This window comes from Alosa pseudoharengus, unplaced genomic scaffold (genome assembly GCF_046254945.1).
Source record: "Alosa pseudoharengus isolate Yale_2024_CS ecotype anadromous, Long Island Sound unplaced genomic scaffold, YU_APseudo_1.1 YU_APseudo_1.1_scf_5, whole genome shotgun sequence".
Lineage (NCBI taxonomy): Eukaryota > Metazoa > Chordata > Actinopteri > Clupeiformes > Clupeidae > Alosa > Alosa pseudoharengus.
The window spans coordinates 8,170,731-8,189,008 of record NW_027468837.1 but is presented as its reverse complement, the minus strand read 5'-3'; the positions used below and the strand labels follow the sequence as shown (position 1 = coordinate 8,189,008).

The 18,278-nt window shown below is 44.2% G+C and overlaps 1 protein-coding gene across 2 annotated transcripts in view; it reads left to right on the top strand.

Annotated features, from left to right (window-relative positions):
• col2a1b (collagen, type II, alpha 1b) overlaps positions 1–18,278 on the top strand; it is a 48,550-nt gene that overhangs the window by 13,287 nt on the left and 16,985 nt on the right. For both annotated transcript variants that reach the window (XM_076267375.1, XM_076267374.1), the window contains 22 exons: positions 221–265; positions 1,318–1,371; positions 2,669–2,722; positions 3,920–3,973; positions 4,201–4,254; positions 4,435–4,488; positions 4,781–4,825; positions 5,274–5,327; positions 6,259–6,303; positions 6,937–6,990; positions 10,816–10,914; positions 11,166–11,210; positions 11,700–11,798; positions 12,341–12,394; positions 13,005–13,112; positions 13,463–13,516; positions 14,516–14,614; positions 14,993–15,046; positions 15,555–15,653; positions 16,066–16,119; positions 17,504–17,557; positions 18,101–18,154. In XM_076267375.1, coding sequence (XP_076123490.1) covers positions 221–265; positions 1,318–1,371; positions 2,669–2,722; positions 3,920–3,973; positions 4,201–4,254; positions 4,435–4,488; positions 4,781–4,825; positions 5,274–5,327; positions 6,259–6,303; positions 6,937–6,990; positions 10,816–10,914; positions 11,166–11,210; positions 11,700–11,798; positions 12,341–12,394; positions 13,005–13,112; positions 13,463–13,516; positions 14,516–14,614; positions 14,993–15,046; positions 15,555–15,653; positions 16,066–16,119; positions 17,504–17,557; positions 18,101–18,154 — 1,386 coding nt within the window. The remainder of the gene's footprint in view (positions 1–220; positions 266–1,317; positions 1,372–2,668; positions 2,723–3,919; positions 3,974–4,200; positions 4,255–4,434; positions 4,489–4,780; positions 4,826–5,273; positions 5,328–6,258; positions 6,304–6,936; positions 6,991–10,815; positions 10,915–11,165; positions 11,211–11,699; positions 11,799–12,340; positions 12,395–13,004; positions 13,113–13,462; positions 13,517–14,515; positions 14,615–14,992; positions 15,047–15,554; positions 15,654–16,065; positions 16,120–17,503; positions 17,558–18,100; positions 18,155–18,278) is intronic.

Sequence of the window (18,278 nt, the reverse complement as noted above, 5' to 3'; positions counted from 1 at the left end):
CTCCTTCTCTCTCCTCCTCTCTCAGCTCCCCCCTCTCTCTCCTCCTCTCCTCCTTTTGGACATGAAGAAATAGTCACTAAACAGCCAGTGAGCTGGATGCATTTGCAATGACTGCACTGCGCTATGCAGGTGAAGTCAACAGTCTGCGGTTTTGCAGTTTGGTACAGTACATGCATCACTGTCAGATTTCTCAACTTTTATCTTTCTCTCTTTTTCTCAGGGCCCAATGGGACCCAGAGGACCACCCGGACCCAGTGGATCTCCTGTAAGTATGGCCATAAAAGCGTAAAAAGAACTGGAAAAATAAACCTTCTTGTGTTACTGTCCATGCAAATGGCGGAGGAATACCCAGTCGTTTGTGCGTTGAGTCTACATGAAAGAATAGTTGTTCATCAAAGTGTGATGAACAGTCTCTAGTCTCTAGTCTCTGTTGACAGCCAAAAGCCATATATTTGTTCCCCTTGGATAAAGATGTATGCGTAAGCAACAAAAAGAGCATTGTTTAGACAAGAACACACCCACACACACACAGACACACACACATGCACATGCATGCAGAGCTTTATGTCTCCTTATATTGGGGCTGATTTCCGGAGGTAGAAGGGCCACCGAATACTTTTATCTTCCAGCTGCTGGCTACAGGGCTTTTTCCCCCCACTGCAGACATGCAACACCTGACAATTTACCTTTCATAGGGCTCAAACACACACACACACACACACACACACACACACACACACTCTCTCTCACACACACACACACAGACACACACACACACACACACACACAGAACCCTCATCTCTGTAAGCTCTCGGGGCTGTCTCTAAGTAGCAGGTATTGCCAAATGGCGTGTCTGAACATGACGTTAAGCCAAAGAGGGCAGGATGTAGGAGCCAGTGAACCTTCTAATTATGACACTGAACGGTGCAACAAATTTAATCATCACACATCAGCAGACACTATGCAGTCTCTCAAAGGTTATTTTTTTTAGCACACGGAATTCAAAAATCCCTTGAATATCACAGAAACTTTACTGCACTCTGTACATAGACAAAACAGTTTGTCGATTTGTATTATTGTGTCAAGGTGTGTCACGGTAGGAGAGAAATATGTATTCGTGTGCCCCTCATGGTCAATCCCGATCCTCATACATCCTGACAGGCACCATTGGGCTGACCTGACCACAGCACTCGGTCATAGCATCTAGGGCATGACCCCCCCATGTGTTATGTGTTATTGTCAGACCTGTCCTCTCTCTAGACACCTGCCTGCTAATTTACCCCCCCCCTCCCTCTCTCTCTCTCTCTCTCTTCTCAGGGACCACAAGGTTTCCAAGGCAACCCTGGAGAGGCTGGAGAACCTGGTTCATCTGTAAGTATCCCACAGTTTCCTCTACCTTGCCACCCCACCCCGACCCACCCCACCCCAACACCCTGCTCCCACCCTCCCCCACCCCACCCCAACACCCTGCTCCCACCCCACCCCAACACCAACACCCTGCTCCCACGCCCCTGTGCCACAGGCCCTTTGCAGACCCCACCAGTGTGCTAATCTTCTCCTGTGGAGGCGCGACTGGCAGGCTGACGCCAGGGGATGGATCAGGTGGCCCCGAGCGCCCAGCGGGTAACCCCAGGTTACCTCAGTGCCTCCAAATCCTCGTTTGATACCTCATTACCTTCTATTAGCATCAAACCTGCCACACTGTCAGCGCTCTAGTCCTCTCTCACCACACAACTAACACCCCCCCATACACACACATACACACGAACACACACACACACACACACACTCTCTCTCCACCTCCACCCTTCCCTGCCGATTCCCCTTCTCCTCCCCTCCCTCCCCTCTCCTCTCCCCTCTCCTCTGCCCCAAATAAACAAGCTGTGCACAGAGGCAGCCAGGAAACAGCTGGGCAGCACTTTCTCAGGATATGAAAGGCTTTGTTCTTCCCAAAAAGCTTAATCTACCAGCAGATCACAGTGACTTTGGATTCTTCCACCTAATGAGCTGGATTTGTTGTATTGCATCAGTTGGGTTGTTTTCTGTGTAAGACTAATATTAATGTAGGGATACCAGCCACTAGACATGAGTGAGCAGACTTGATAACTGATCTATTGACTTGATAACTGATTTAGAAATGTCATTCCTTAATCAAATATTATACTGTCTTTATTTATAGTATATCAGTAACTGATAGAATAGTGGTTTCTGTGAGTGTTTTGGTTGCAAGCAGAGGAAGAGTATGTATGTGTGAAACCCTCCATAAGAGGCCGTGGCCTTGGCTCCGCGCCGTCTCCTCGGCCGTGTGTGTAAAAGTGAGATGCCCTGAGGGGCTCGTAAAGAGAACAGGCTGTGCCTGTAGCCCCCCCCCCCCACAACACTGTCCTCTCCTGGTATGGGAGGCAGCATCTGAACTCACCGCCTCTGCTTCTCTCTCTCCCCCTCTCTCTCTATATCTCTATCCCCCTCTCTCTCTCCCCCTCTCTCTTTTCTCTCCTTCTCCCCACCCTCTATATCTGTCTGTCTGTCTGTCTCTCTCTCTCTCTCCCCCTCTCTCTCTTTTCACTCCTTCTCCCCTCCCTCTATGTCTGTCTCTCTCTCTCTCTCTCCCTCTCTTCCTCCCTCTCTCCCTCTCTCTCTCTCTCTCTCCCTCTCTCTCTCTCTGCAGGGCCCGATGGGACCCCGTGGTCCACCTGGACCCTCTGGCAAACCCGGAGATGATGTAAGTAGCTCAGCACAGGTCCTCCCTGTAGAAAAAAACGCCCCGTGCAGAGAAAATGACCCTGAGAAACATCTCCTGATAGTCTGGTCAAGTGTGTTTAAGTGCCTTGATTCTGTAACTACAAAGATCTCAGATGCCGTAGTGTGTGGTGCTGTATGGCTGTCTGTTTTGGTTCAAATCACAGAAGTGGTTCCAAAGCATGTGTGTGTTTCCTTAGAATGCCCCACTCACCTGCTGTGGGAATGTGTTGAGTATCACAGGCTAAGTGTGTGTGCATTTATATTCAATAATCAATCAGTAATCAATTGATGGACATTAACTGCTGCCACCACCTTTGCTTAAAAAAATAAAATCCTAAAACAGTATTCACAGGTAAACTCTGTTTTGCCTTTTGGTTGTGTATAAAAACACTTAAAGCAGCACAGCAGCACAAGCCAAACGCTTCCTGTCTACCAAAGTAGTAATTACTAGTCGACATTTCACATAATGGTCAGCCTAGCGGTCAAGACTGGTTAGTGCATTATTGGAATTTTCTTTATTTCTTGTCCAAGAGCCATTCATACTTGCTCACGATGCTATGAATAACCCCACATTACCCCAGCCACAGTCATCTTCCTCTGCTGTAATCCTCATCAGAGGCCTGGGACTACCCTCATAAAGATCCCCCCCCCCCTTATTGTCTCTGGAATCCACCATGCCTTGTGTCCATCATCATGAGGGCACTGAGCATATGACCACTAATGATGGCTTACTCATGCAGGGGCATCTCTGAGGTTGCGGTTTGATTGGCGTTATTATTGGCAGTTCAATATCTGATAAAAATCATAGTGAGTGGGATCATTGTGACTCTTGTTGTGACAATGCATTGCTGCTCTTCACCTTAGAAATGTTATTTAGTTACTACCAGGGAATTTTCTCAGAACTGTAGTTGAAGTGTCTGGCCACCAGATGGCAGAGACGTGCATCTGCAGTTGCTAGCATTTATGCCCACTAGGGGGTGCTATGGACCCGTGCCGCTTTATTCTACCTATTTCAACTTGAGACAGATGGATGATGATTCATGCATTATTAGAAATGGAGATTCACATAGAATTATTTAGACAAATACTTCAGACAAACTACTTCAGTTCACTTCATCATATTTTATATTTGAACATTTTAGAATGTTTATTTTTCTCTCTTTTTATCCTCTGATAGGGTGAGGCTGGTAAACCTGGTAAATCTGGTGAGCGTGGACCTACTGGCCCTCAGGTAAGATCCAGTGTTGACACATGATTTGCTACAGACACTCTCTAATCTAACTCGAATTTAGATTAGAGTCCAGAGTTCGGATAATCATTATCTGGACAACCTCTGGACAAACAGTGCTTCTGTTATTGCTTAGTCAGTGCATATTCTGAAGGACTCAATCCTACTGATGTCATTCCTGTTTTGTATCTCGCTCACGTTCTCTCTGTTCCTCTGCCTCTCCATCTCAGGGAGCTCGTGGATTCCCAGGAACTCCTGGATTGCCTGGAATCAAAGGACACAGAGTAAGTGGACACATAAAGCTATTTATTTGTTTCGGTTTCTTTTTTGCTTTGCTTTGATTTTTATTGAATTATCACTTACCCTAAATTTTGTTGACATATTTGGCTTATATACACATATTCATGCATGACAAATAAATTTGAGTAGATATTTACCAGAGGTGTTGTGTTTACTATCTCCAGGGTTACCCAGGTCTTGATGGAACTAAGGGAGAAACTGGAGCCGCTGGATCCAAGGTATGACCCCCCCACACACACACACACTCACATACACACACACACAGATACACACACTTTCCTGGTCTTTGAGTAGATCTTCTACCTGGTCTACTCTCATAGGGGACTGCTGTTGTTATCTCCCTCTGATAATGTGGCACAGACACTACTTGTTACTGTCTCTTCCTGTCAGACCTCTTTGGTCGCCAGACTCTGTAGCACAAAATGTTTCAGCTCATTGCTCATTGCTCATTGCTCACATACGATGTTCCTCACATATGATGTCTTACATGCCTCTTTCCTCTTCTGATAGGGAGAGTCTGGTGCTCCCGGTGAGAACGGCGCCCCTGGACCCATGGTGAGTGACCAAACCCCCATCACCGAACACTCCAAACCCTGCGCTACTCAACACTAGCCTCAGGGCCAGCAGGAAACACAAACACACATACAGGAACGCCACTGACCATCATGAAAACATCAATAAACTGAACCCTCACCACTATGTGGTACAGACTCAGGTCAAATCTATGAGTTCTTATCTTTTCAATCATCTTCATAATTCCCAATACAGATAAATCATGCAAAGGCTAAACCAGACATAGAAAAATAAAAAAGACAGAAAATGTATTAATTGAACATTAATTCTTCACTGCTGATAAATGACATGTTTCACATGATTCTCTATGTAGACAGGTAGACAGTGTAAGGCTACATGTCTTCATCAGCATCCCTAACCCTCTCCTCCTCTTCCTCTGCATCTTCCTCTCCCTCTCTTCCTCTTCCTCTCTCTCCTCCTCTTCCTCCAGGGTCCTCGTGGTCTTCCCGGTGAGAGAGGCCGCCCCGGACCCTCTGGCAATGCTGTAAGTACCACTCCTCTGGCTCCGCAATCACCCCAGGAGCATCCATTCACTCACTTACTCTCTCTCTCTCTCTCTCTCTCTCTCTCTCTCTCTCTCACACACATACACTCACAACCTCACTCTGTCACCCTCACTATGATGGAGGCTCTCTTGGCCTCCATCACTTCCTCCTTCCCTTATTCAAACACACACACACACACACACACACACTCACAAATTCACTTACTCACACACACACATTCACACACATGGTCTCTCTCTCTTGGCCGATGTTGCTTTCCTGGCCATGAGTGAGGTTATGTAACCACTTTAAAAACTGACCCCAACTGATCACAGCATCTGTTGGACTGCTCATTCCTCTCCAACCAGAGCTGGCTCATTTTTGTATCATAGTGTGTCGTAGTTGTCATTAGTCTTTTTTCATTTTTTTATCATAGTGTGTCGTAGTTGTCATTAGTAGTTTGTTTTCATAATTGCTAATGCCTAGACACATTTTTTAGACAAAGTTACATTTTCTCAAAACACACTTTTTTTTTCAAAACACGCACAGTTTCATAACAACAGTCACATCCCCTTTTTTTGGAAAGCGACCTTGGCTTTGTGAAAGGCTGTATGTAAATGTAACTTATTATTACTAGACTAAACTAGAGCATACAGTTTACACATTGAAAAATGAGTGAACAGCATTTACAATTATAATACAATTATAATACAATTATATAGAGAAAAGTGCACATATTTTTAGAACTGAGACAGAGCTATATGGAACTGATAGTAGTGTCAGCAATCAGGAACAACTGTAAAAGTTATTACATGATTGTTAATGTTGACCATTTCAAATAGATGTGTGAGCGGGGTACCTTAGAACTGATTGTATTAGAGGCTGTTTGGGTGGTTGGCTGACCGTCCATGCTTTGTTTTTCCCCAACAGGGCGCTCGCGGAAATGACGGTTTGCCCGGCCCTGCTGGTCCTCCTGTAAGTAGCAACAGATTTGTTTTATTGAACATTATTTCATGAGGATTTTGAGAGTTTTACCTAACTGTTCTCTTATCTAGGTAGATAGTGAATGAGGCTGCTTAACTGATGTCTTATCTAGGTAGATAGTGAATGAGGCTGCTTAACTGATGTCTTATCTAGGTAGATAGTGAATGAGGCTGCTTAACTGATCTCTTATCTAGGTAGATAGTGAATGAGGCTGCTTAACTGATGTCTTATCTAGGTAGATAGTGAATGAGGCTGCTTAACTGATGTCTTATCTAGGTAGATAGTGGATGAGGCTGGTTAACTGATATCTTATCTAGGTAGATAGTGAATGAGGCTGCTTAACTGATCTCTTATCTAGGTAGATAGTGAATGAGGCTGCTTAACTGATCTCTTATCTAGGTAGATAGTGAATGAGGCTGCTTAACTGATGTCTTATCTAGGTAGATAGTGAATGAGGCTGCTTAACTGATCTCTTATCTAGGTAGATAGTGAATGAGGCTGCTTAACTGATGTCTTATCTAGGTAGATAGTGAATGAGGCTGCTTAACTGATGTCTTATCTAGGTAGATAGTGGATGAGGCTGCTTAACTGATGTCTCTGTCCCTCCCCCTCATCTCTGTGCAGGGCCCTGTTGGTCCGTCTGGAGCCCCTGGCTTCCCCGGTTCCCCTGGTTCTAAGGTATGTCCTGCTTTCTCTTATCTCTCCTTTCTTGATTTTCTTTTTTCTTTTTTTCCCGCTCTGTCTCTATCTTTGACCCTGTCCACTTTCCTGATTCAAAGTCCTGAGTGTGTGTTAGTGAGAGAGCCAGCTGCCATGGCTGTGTTGATTATCAAGGTGGAGTCAGGGAGAATGGTACTGGGTTTGTTTGTGTTTATCTTCAAAAATGCTGACATAGCATTTCTATGCTAAGAAGGTGGCACAGAGCACTTAAAATGGCAGATGACCCGAATCCTTGGAATTTTTCGGAGAGAAAAGATTGTAGAGGAAAGAAAGTGAGTGAGAGAAAAGACTGGATGAAAGAAAGAGAGAAAGAGTGAAATTGGAGAGGAAAGCTCAGAGAGTTGCTCCCAGCTGCCATCTGTGTGGAAAATTAGGAGGGGAGGATCTCTTTACTTTTCCTTTTCTGCTTTATTCTATCTCTCTCTCTCTCTCTCTCTCTCTCTCTCTCTCTCTGTCTATCTCTCTCTCTCCTATCTTTCTCTATTCTCCCTTCCCTCTGTCTCTCTTGTCTTTCTCCCTCTCTCTCTTTCTCTCTGTCTCTGTCTATCTCCCTCTATTATCCTTTCTCTCATCATTCTCTCTCTCTCTCTATTACCCTATCCCCCTCTCACTCTGCCCCCCCCCCCGCCTCTCTCTCTCCTGCTTTCGTCTCCTGAGTGTGCAAGTGAGTGTGTTTGGGAGTGATTTATCCTGTCTGAATGGTTCATGGGCAGTGAAAGCCCTGAGCCTGGAGGCGTCCGGTGCTGGTGGTTGCTCTGAGAGAAGGGCAGATCATTTAGGAATTAAAGTGCGGCCGACACAAGCTGAGCACCACCACCCACATACAGTCTACCGCACACTAATGGCTACATGAGCTCATGTGCATGCTTGTGTGTGTTCTGAATACAGAATGTGCATGTATAGTGTGTATAGTAAATGTGTGAATGTGTTTTATACAGTTTTCTGTCAGCATGTTAGTCTCTAGATTTGTTTGTGTGTGTGTGTGTGTGTGTGTGTGTGTGTGTGTGTGTGTGTGTGTGTGTGTGTGTGTGTGTGTGTGTGTGTGTGTGTGTGTGTGTGTGTTGGCTCTGTGCACATGTGTGCATACGTGGTGACACGTTCATGGCTGCGTCTGGAAAAGTCATCCGTGCTGCTGTGCTGCTGTGCTGCTGTGGAGGGAGAGGGTGGCCTGTAAGGGAGGCAGAGATAACTGTGTGTGAAATGATGTGTACTTCCACTAGGCCATAAACACCTGAGAAAGTGGATCATAGGGTCTGCTAAACGCTACATTTGACACTCATGCCCCCTCTCTGGAATACACACACATACACACACACACACATCTAAACACTCATTCACATGCACACTGACATCAATGCACAAACACAACACACACAGACACACACATGTCTCCTTTCTTCTCTAACATTTTGTCTTCATCTTTTTACCCACTCCATTATTATGTTGTCATAACAACCTCTCACACCTACTGTATGTCCAGAGGCCTCTTTGATAAGGTGGGGACTGTGTCCACATTCCTGTTCAGATTGCCCCCCCCCCCCCCACACACACACACACATTTCAGCACGGCTCAGCTGTCATGGATGCCCTCTCCTTTCCCTTGTGCTATATCGGGATCTGTTTTTTTTATTATTATTAAAACCTAAATCCTATTTTTGTTTATTATTAAAACCATCTCAAAAGCATTCAGTAGCCTCCCATCCCCAGAGTCTATGCCAAATTCTATGAAATATAAAATGTAAATTATTTTATTAAGTATTAATTAGGATACATCAACATTTTTTACATTTTTTGCTTGAATTGAAATTGAATTGAATTGAATTGAAATATATATACAGTAACAACAGAACACATAAACATTGTGTTAGTGTCTTACGGTTAAAAGAGCCAATACAGTGTTGGAGCAAATCTGATTTTACAGTTTCAGTGGTTACATTTGGCATATCAAATTACCTTTGTGATTCAATCACTGCATAGTAGTTTCAACTTGTGAAGCTAGTCGGTGTAATTATGGTGGTTTGTGAGTGCCATGCCATAATTATAGTAATTGCTTTTTCTAATTTTTATCTTGCAAAATGACAAATACAAATCACACCGTCCATTTAGTTGACAAGTTGATGAAAGCATTTACACTTTGTCCATAGAGACAGTGCACTTACATGTATCACATTTGTTTATAATAGGTGCTTTTTTAGCATAGTTGGTATGAAAAAAAATTCTGCAGAGTTTCAAGAAGCCTTTGCCTCAACAAAGAGGACGGTCTGTAATTTGAAGTATGCATTCCATGGCCATTGCCAGAAGCACTGAGCTCCCCCTGGTGGACACATTATGTAGATGTTTATAGTACAGTACACATGGCATTGTAAATCCTTTTGTAGTGCCCATGCAATGATTGAAATGCATACATGTCATCACCCCACTATGTCGTAAACCACACACTTAAAAGCATATCAGGCACAGACACTGACAGAACGGAATTTCATTCATACCTCTTTTGATGGCGATGACCTCACTGCGCGCTTAGAGCTTGCCTTGGCTGAGAACTGCTGAGGGAGGAGCCAGTGTTTACTTGAGTGACTCAGAGTGTGTGCTGGCCTCATGCCCCTCGCGGGTGTAAGCGCCTGGAACGTATTTAGTATTTGGCTCTGGTTATGGTACTTTGAGATAAACTGCAATAAAACGTTTTTATGACCAGAGCGCATAATTTTGTCACTCGATGTCAGGTTTTGTTTTTTTTTTGTTTGTTTTTTGAGAGCATGCCAATCTCTTGTAAATAGTTTGTTTCAAATGAGTCCTCTGGTAGTGGTTTTATTCAGTGCTGAAGTGTATTTGATTTTAAGTCCTCACCACACTCATGTGGTCAATATAAAGGAGACTTTTTCTGTCTCAGTTACATGACTTAGTGCATTTTCCTGCTTTTCTAAAACTTTATTCAGGCAGCTTTCCATTTTCAGAGGCATTTTGTATTCCCAATCTCCATGAATAGTGCCTATCGACTCATGGCCGACATCCTGCTGTGTCCAGGCCTCAGCTATTGTAGCCAAGGTCAACCAGTGATAACCTTTAGCTACGGATAATTGGACGGCATTTAACGCTGAAAGACCCATTTTAGGCCCAGTCTGAGGACATCTAAAATTAGATCTGCATTAAGAGCAGCCTTTAAATACTGAAGGCTCTCTCTCTCTCTCTCTCTCTCTCTCTCTCTCTCTATCACTCTCTCTCTCTCTCTCTCTCTCTCTCTCTCTCTCTCTCTGAAGGGGCCCATTGGAGCACTAGTCATCATGAGCATCATTATCAATCAATATCAGCTTGCTGGTAATTTGCTTGCAGCAGCAGGCCTTCTTGCCCAAAGGGACTGAAATGATGTTTGGTTATTGATGGGCTGATGAAGGGTGGCGCCTCTGCAGCTGCAGAGCAACATGACTACCTCCTCAACCATATATGGCTCCTCATTCAGCTGTGCAAACTGAAGATTCAACTCTGAGCAGTTGGGCTCTTTCTCCTCATCTATATTCCAATGCAGATGTTTGGGAGTCTTCAAGTGATCAGGTTGTAGCTCAGGTTGTAGCTCTTGTCCAGTCAGTCAGTTAGTAAGGCAGAGGTCCTTGGCTTGCGTCCCTCAGCTACATTTTCTTTTGTTCCCACAACCAACTTTTGTTCCTCACCTTAAATCTCTCTCTCTCTCTCTCTCTCTCTCTCTGTCTCTTTCTCTCTCTCTTTCTCCCTCGCTCCTTTTATTTCTCATTCTCACGTTGTCTCACTGTCCCCCCATGTGTCCTGCAGGGTGAGGCTGGGCCCACTGGCGCTCGTGGACCTGAGGGAGCCCAGGGTCCCCGTGGAGAGTCTGGAACCCCTGGATCTCCTGGCCCCTCTGGAGCTGGCGTGAGTACCTCTGCACACCACAGAGCCCTGTCCTGCAGACTCCTGCTTTAGATTTAGTGCTTACGCTACATGTGATATGTGTGAGTCCGCTGACCTTACAGTAGTCCACTGGGCCACCTCCATTGGCTACGTGAAGATGAATTTAGATCAGACAAAGTTCAATGTAAATTCACTTATATTGTAAAATAGAGTGTAGGATTGAGTAGGATTTCAATTGAAGTTGATCTGTATCTTGTCTCTCAAATCTATAGGGCAACCCTGGTACTGACGGCATCCCTGGAGCTAAAGGATCTGCTGTAAGTAAAGCCTAGTAGTTAAAACCCCATTTCCATGACATCCATTCCACATTCTAGGTCTTCTCCAGTTTTGCCTAACTTGATTTACACCACATAGGTTTGAAAAGTGCTTAATTAATCAGTTTGAAACTTTGCATATGTTAAAATATTCTCAATGTTGGCTACTCATCACCATACACTTTTCTGAATCATCAACATTCCATTTATGCTTAGAAGTATGTCCCATACCAATACCTTACATTCAGAACACTGTGGTCTATCAAGAACAAGGATCTTAGAGCGTAGCGCCCTACAATCGTTGTTCAAGAACAAGACCCCAGTTTCAGCACTGTCCTGTCAGTCATTACAAACTGTAGTCCTGATAGTTATGACCTGATAGACTCTGACTTCAGGTTCTAAGATTCTTCAGTTCCCTAAAGGACTGCATCACCTGTGCTGTGACAGTGGGAAGGTGACTGACCCTGTGTCCCTCTCTGCCTCCCTCTATAGGGCGCTCCTGGTATTGCTGGTGCCCCTGGCTTCCCCGGACCCCGTGGACCTCCTGGACCCCAGGGAGCCACTGGACCTCTTGGACCAAAGGGCATGTCTGTAAGTCGGCACACAGTATCAGCAACACACCTCAAATTGACCCTTAAAATCTGTTCCTAGAAGATTTCCAGTTGAAACGTTCAATACCAGCGCAGATACTTTGATATGAAAATAAATCGGACTTTAGTGTAATGCTCTACAAAATGTCAACTTGATTTTTTTAATCTTTTGTTTGTCGCCAAGTTACTATTAGCTCAATGTTGTTTTCTGTGCCACTGGAAATGCCTTAGGAATGCACATGTTTGTTTATGCAGTTAGCACATTAGCATTTAATATTCCCAGAAGTGTTGTATAACATTTTGATAGCTTAGCACAAGCAGTTACAGTCAAGAGAGTAACTGTGACTTGTAGGAACGCAGACTTAATGCATGTTATAATATTCATTTGTATTTTTTAATTTTTTGTTGTTGTCATGAAATTGACTGCAATAATTCTGTTAGGATTTTCACTGTGTCTGTTTCATACCGTTAGCCATCATGTTGATTAGTTATTAGTTAGGTGGCCTGTACTGACTGTTGTTTTTCTGCTCCGCCATCCCCTAGGGTGACCCCGGTATCCCAGGGTTCAAGGGTGAAGCTGGACCCAAAGGAGAGCTTGTAAGTTCAGCGTTCAATAGTTTCAACATACTGATACAGATCCTCTTCTCCATGTTCAATGTATTGATTCTAAAGATGCTTCCTTGAATATCAGGTTGAATATCAGATGTAACAGGCACCTTTATCAATTGAATCAGAGCCCATGCTTCAGCAGAGACAGATATTACCCTCCATCGTAATTTTAGCTATGTGTTACTGAAGATTTTTGGACTAAGGTCTCATCATCTTCAAGTTTCTCATCTTTGTATGGTCAATTTAGAAGGTCATGCTTAAGCCAGCAGGGGTCACTGTACAACAAAGATCAGAGCCTAGATAAAGATTTAATGAAGTTCACATAATTAAATTTACAGACCTCTGCATGGCCATATCTGGTACCATTTAAGATAAACAGATTCTTATTTTGCATGTCTTTAGTTTGTGGTAGTGGTAGCAATTCAACCCTATTTCAGCATATGTAAATGCATGACCATATCCAAGACCTAATTGATTGTGACTCTTAGCCTAGTCTCTCTGCCTAGTTGAACTCACCTGAAAAGCAGAGTATTTTGTAATGAACACAACAATCACAATAAGTGTGTCTCTAATGCCCCCCTCTCCCCCCCATCCCTAGGGTCGTGCTGGGCCCCAAGGTCCCCTTGGCCCTGCTGGAGAGGAAGGCAAGAGAGGTCCCCGCGGAGAGCCTGGCGCTGCCGGACCCCTCGGACCTCCCGGAGAGAGAGTGAGTTCCGCTAGATTATTATCCTCTAAAGTGCTCGTCGGCATGGCTACATCACACCTACTTTGTCTATTACGCAGTAAGCAGGTTAACATTATGCTGACTTTCATTGGAAGTACAAACTGTTGTATTCACAGTTAACAGTTTTTATAAAAGCCAAAAAGCTAACTCAGCTAAAAGCATTGTTACTTTGTAATAATCATCAGAATTAGAATTACAGAATCAGAATTAGTTTTATTTGGCCAAGTGAGTTAGCGCACACACAAGAAACTTGGTTCCTGACTCAAGCAGAAGTAGTGTAACTGAAAGTGTTTCGAACTTGTCTGATCGTTGTCTCTGTGTTGTTTTTTTAGGGCGCTCCCGGTAACCGTGGTTTCCCTGGTCAGGATGGTCTGGCTGGTCCCAAGGTAACAATCTCCATGACAGCATGCAGTATATGTTCCCATGGGAACTCATTACAGTGACTAAGGGCAAACTGCAGTGACAGCATGCCTGGCGTAAAGCAGGAAGCAGATATCTGGTGGTGGGCATGAGCCACCAGACAGACTACATGGCCACATGCAATCAGCATTCAGGAGATCCGCTGAGTAATACAAAGTCGTCTGTTCCATTTCACATTTATTCATACTTACCGTGGTGTCCTGAAGCACAAAGTAGCTGTTTGTGTTTGAAAGAGTTTTCATTTGAATGCAGTCAGGGGGAAAGGCATATTTTCTGGTGGTTAATTGCTGACTCTTTGGCAAATGACTTTCTAAATCGCTGATCTGTTCCAATCTATTTCCAGATAGCACGCCAAAATGTCCTATTTGCCAGCTCAAAGTAGATTTGTTTATTATTCAAAACACTCCCATTCTGATTTTTTTGCTGGTCAGGGGAATTTGAACAAAGATATTTCAGAGAGACCATGCCGACTTTGATGGGTTTCCTTATTTGTTGTGAATACAAAACGATGGACCCAACTTCCTCTTGCAATGACACTAAACTGACACCAGATGGCAGTGTGATGAATCAGTTGAACCGATGATGGCCAAGTCTTTGAATTACAAGTGACTCCATAGTAGTCATTCTAATAGAATAATGGTTATGGCAGAATTTAGACTTTCCCCATCTGTCCTGCTCAATTTCTACCAATCATTTAATTAATTCTTAGTTGGACATTAAGATTTTTTAAGAAGATATACGATATTAATCAGTTGAACTTCAGGGGAAAAAATATGAGCGCCCACACAACCCTTCATTTTCTCCATTACCTTTTGGTCTTTTATGGGGAAGAATTGGGTCTAATAACCATTTATCAGCAGGACTTGTCCTATCCAAGTGACCTGTAATTTAGAATTACAATCCAATAATGCAGCTACCATGACTAATGGATATAGTAACTGACTAACCCCCCCATCATGTCCTAGGGTGCCCCTGGTGAGAGAGGACCTGCTGGAGTGTCTGGACCTAAGGGTGCTGGTGGTGACCCTGGTCGCCCTGGAGAGCCTGGCCTTCCTGGAGCCAGAGTAAGTATTCAGCCCCGTGCACAGACACAATTTACTTATCTATTAGCAGTGGTGGGCTTTTGCCACTATTATTAGGCTATTTCATATTTTTTAATTGGTTGTTTTACTGTTATTGATGCCCTTACCATTTTAATGTATTGTTAATCACTATTGTTTATTGTTATTATAATGTGAGCCGCTTGAATAAAAGCGTCTATAACCGTAACCATAAAAGTGTGTTTGACCTGGCTACACTGTGTTGCTGTGTGTTATCATCTTCATTTAGCATTTCACTGCTGCACAGCTATTTGGAGTAACCCACGGTCTGACATGATTTGGCTTGAGGAGATTGCCGTTTATGTTCAGGGTGTAATGAAGCTCTCTCTCTCCTCCCTGTAGGGTCTCACTGGTCGCCCTGGCGATGCCGGTCCTCAGGGAAAAGTTGGACCTGCTGTAAGTACGAGGATGTTTGCGCCTCTTCATAGGATGACTAAGAGGTTGTTGAGCTGGGGACAATGGTGCTGCTGCCTCTTACAGTGGAGAGGCTGAGATTATTCACTACATGCTCCCAATAAGACTTGTGTCATTGTGCTCTATAGCAATGTCTGAACGATATTTTACATAAAAGTAGAATGCTATGAACTGTCTGTTTTACGTCAATGTTTTATTGTTAGACTATTTCAAAGTGACAAAGTGGATGTACTCACAAACAACTCAGTCAGGCTAGGGGATGATGAGATATCTTTTGATGTTCCCTCTGTCTACCGACTAATAGGCTCTTGTTAGCAGCATCCCGTACCAAAGCCAGACATTTTGTGACCCCCCCCCCCACACCCAGCCCCACCCCCAACACACACACACACACACACACACACACACACACACACACACACACACTCACACATACACACACACACACACACACACTCCTCACTTTGCCTGTCTGTCTCTGTGTCTTCAGGGTGCTGCTGGTGAGGACGGTCGGCCTGGACCCCCTGGCCCTCAGGGGGCGCGTGGTCAGCCTGGTGTGATGGGATTCCCCGGCCCCAAGGGAGCCACTGTAAGCAGCGGTCACTACATGTCATGTCACGTCTGTCTGTCTGTCTGTCTGTCTGTCTGTTGGCCTGTCTAGCAGATTGGTTATGTTTGTTTGTCTGTTTGTGTGTGTGTGTGTGTGTGTGTGTTTGTGTGTGTGTGTGTGTGTGTGTATGTGTGTGTGTGTGTGTGTGTGTATGTGTGTGTGTGTGTGTGTGTGTGTGTGTGGTGTGTGTGTGTTTATGTGTGTTGTGTCAGTGTCTGCTGTTTGCTTTTTATTTGTTTGTCTCTCTTAGTGTTTGTTTGCTATTTTCTTGTTTGCATAGTTGCGTATATGTGTGTGTGTGTGTGTATGTGTGTGTGTGGTGTGTGTGTGTTTGTGTGAGTGTACGCGTGTGTGTTTATGTATAAGCCTCACTTATGTTGTCTCTGTACAGGGAGAGGGTGGAAAGGCTGGAGAGAAAGGATCCGGTGGCGCTCCTGGTCTGAGAGTGAGTCTTTCATTTTGTTCAGTCATACATCCCTCCACGTAGGTGCCTCGCTATAATGTCTCACCACAACTCATTTCATGAATCTTTAAAGGGCTTGACAAATTAGGATGCCAGGAGTATTAGATGTTTTTCTATGGAGATTTGGAATCATTTCAGGACCTGAGAACATTTTGGAACCATAATTATGTTGCCACTGATACGGGACAGGTTGTTTTTACCACCAGACGGCATGAACCGTGAACACCATATCAATTAGTCAGAATCTGTGACACATTCAGCTGAATGAATATTCATAGACTGCTTCTACTGCACTTTAGTATTGTATCTCATTTTCGATCTTCACAGGTGTATGGTCAGCTCTGTACTGGCCTGGCCACTCCTGGTTATTGCTTTCACTGTGCTCTGTGGACTTTTCCCTCAAATCCAGTTGTTCTTGGAGCAGTCAGTCTAAAGTGTTTGTCTAAATTCTTTGAGGTCGGATCAGCTGGTAGCACATTGTGAATGCTTAGCTCATCGTGACCTCATGTGTGTCAGCGAGAGACAGTTAGCCAATCAGACTTCATATTCAGACCATCTCAGTAGGGAGATGACATGTTTTCCCCAAAGAACAGCTGTGCTCATTTTTCCACACCTTTAGCCACATAACCCCGCCTTAACAGCAGTGCTGTGGTTGTGTTATTAAATTCTTCTTCTCGTGAGCAAATTGATTGACATGCACAGTCATGCCTAACAAGCTTCTCTGTACAGAAATCTGAGCAAAAACTCAGTTGAGATATAGCCTTGCATATACCCTGTACGTTTTAAATGTCATCCAATATGTTGTATGTGGCATCATCAACAGCAATTTTTCTTACACTGGTATTGATATTGCAACCTAGTCTACAGCTTATTTTGGTTAGTTCCTTTCCCATGTGTGATGTTTCTCCATTGTTTAAGGTTTCAGTATTCTCATCTTTGTGTTTAGTTATTCTGTGAAGCCCAGTAGGCTGCAATTTTCATTGCCATTCACATACTTTACTCCTGCTCTACAAAAGCACCTACTGTACCTATGCCAGAGTAGGTACTAAGAATCTTTCATAGATATTCTTAGAATCTCCTAGTCTAAACCCCACTGAAGAAAAAAAAACAGTAGTTCTCTACTACACTCCCTGATATCCTTAACTAGTTCCTGTTCCAAGAAACCACCCATGCAGTATATTGTACTTGTAAAATATTCATATTGTAATTAAATATTCAGTTGATGTGCAAAAAATAGAACTATAGCTTCTATCTTTCTTTTCATGATGATAAACTACTAGTCACTCATCTGTGTCATTCTTTCTCTCTCTCTCCCTCTCGCTCTCTCTCTCTTTCTCCCTTTCTCTCTCTCTCTGGTTATCTGTAGGGTCTTCCTGGTAAAGATGGTGAGACAGGTGCTGCTGGACCCCCCGGCCCTGCTGTAAGTGTCCTCTCTGGGTTCTAAGTCTGTTGAGTTCCCCCTGTTTTATTGTTGTCATCCTCCATCTGCCCGCGGCCCCGTCTGGAGGATGCTGATAGCGTGCCCACCCTCCTGCATCCAGCTCTCTCTGTCTCAGAGCCCTCAAACAGAGCCATACAAACTCTATCCAGTTGCCAAGCAGATGTGATTGGATTGAAGTCAACTCACTTTAGACAAGGCTCTTTTTTTCGACCACTTCGACACAAGAGCCGTTATTTTCCATTTAGCCTCCCGCCACCGACCGCCGCATTGTTTTGTTTGACATTTAATTATGGCGGCGCGTGCAACTGTAAGCGCCGCGGCCCCGCTGTGATTGCTCATTCCCGGCTGCGTGGTTAACCACAATCACAGCCTTTGTTTCCCCACCTCTGCTGCCTGATTGAAGTGTCATCACTCCTCAGGTCCCTCAGGGGAGAGCATGTTATTGTGGAAGGTGTGTGTTGTCTTTTTTTATATTTTTAACCCAACCCAAAACTCAAGATTGGTGTTTTCTCCCCGCCGCAGGGACCCGCTGGAGAGAGAGGAGAGCAGGGACAGCCCGGACCCTCCGGCTTCCAGGTAAGTGCACTTCAAGGCCTCATCTCACCCCACAGCCTCATGTTTGAATGCATGAGCCTGATTTGTATGCAAAGGCGATGCTAGCTGGCTAGCTGGGTATTCATCGTTCATCATTTCTCTTTGT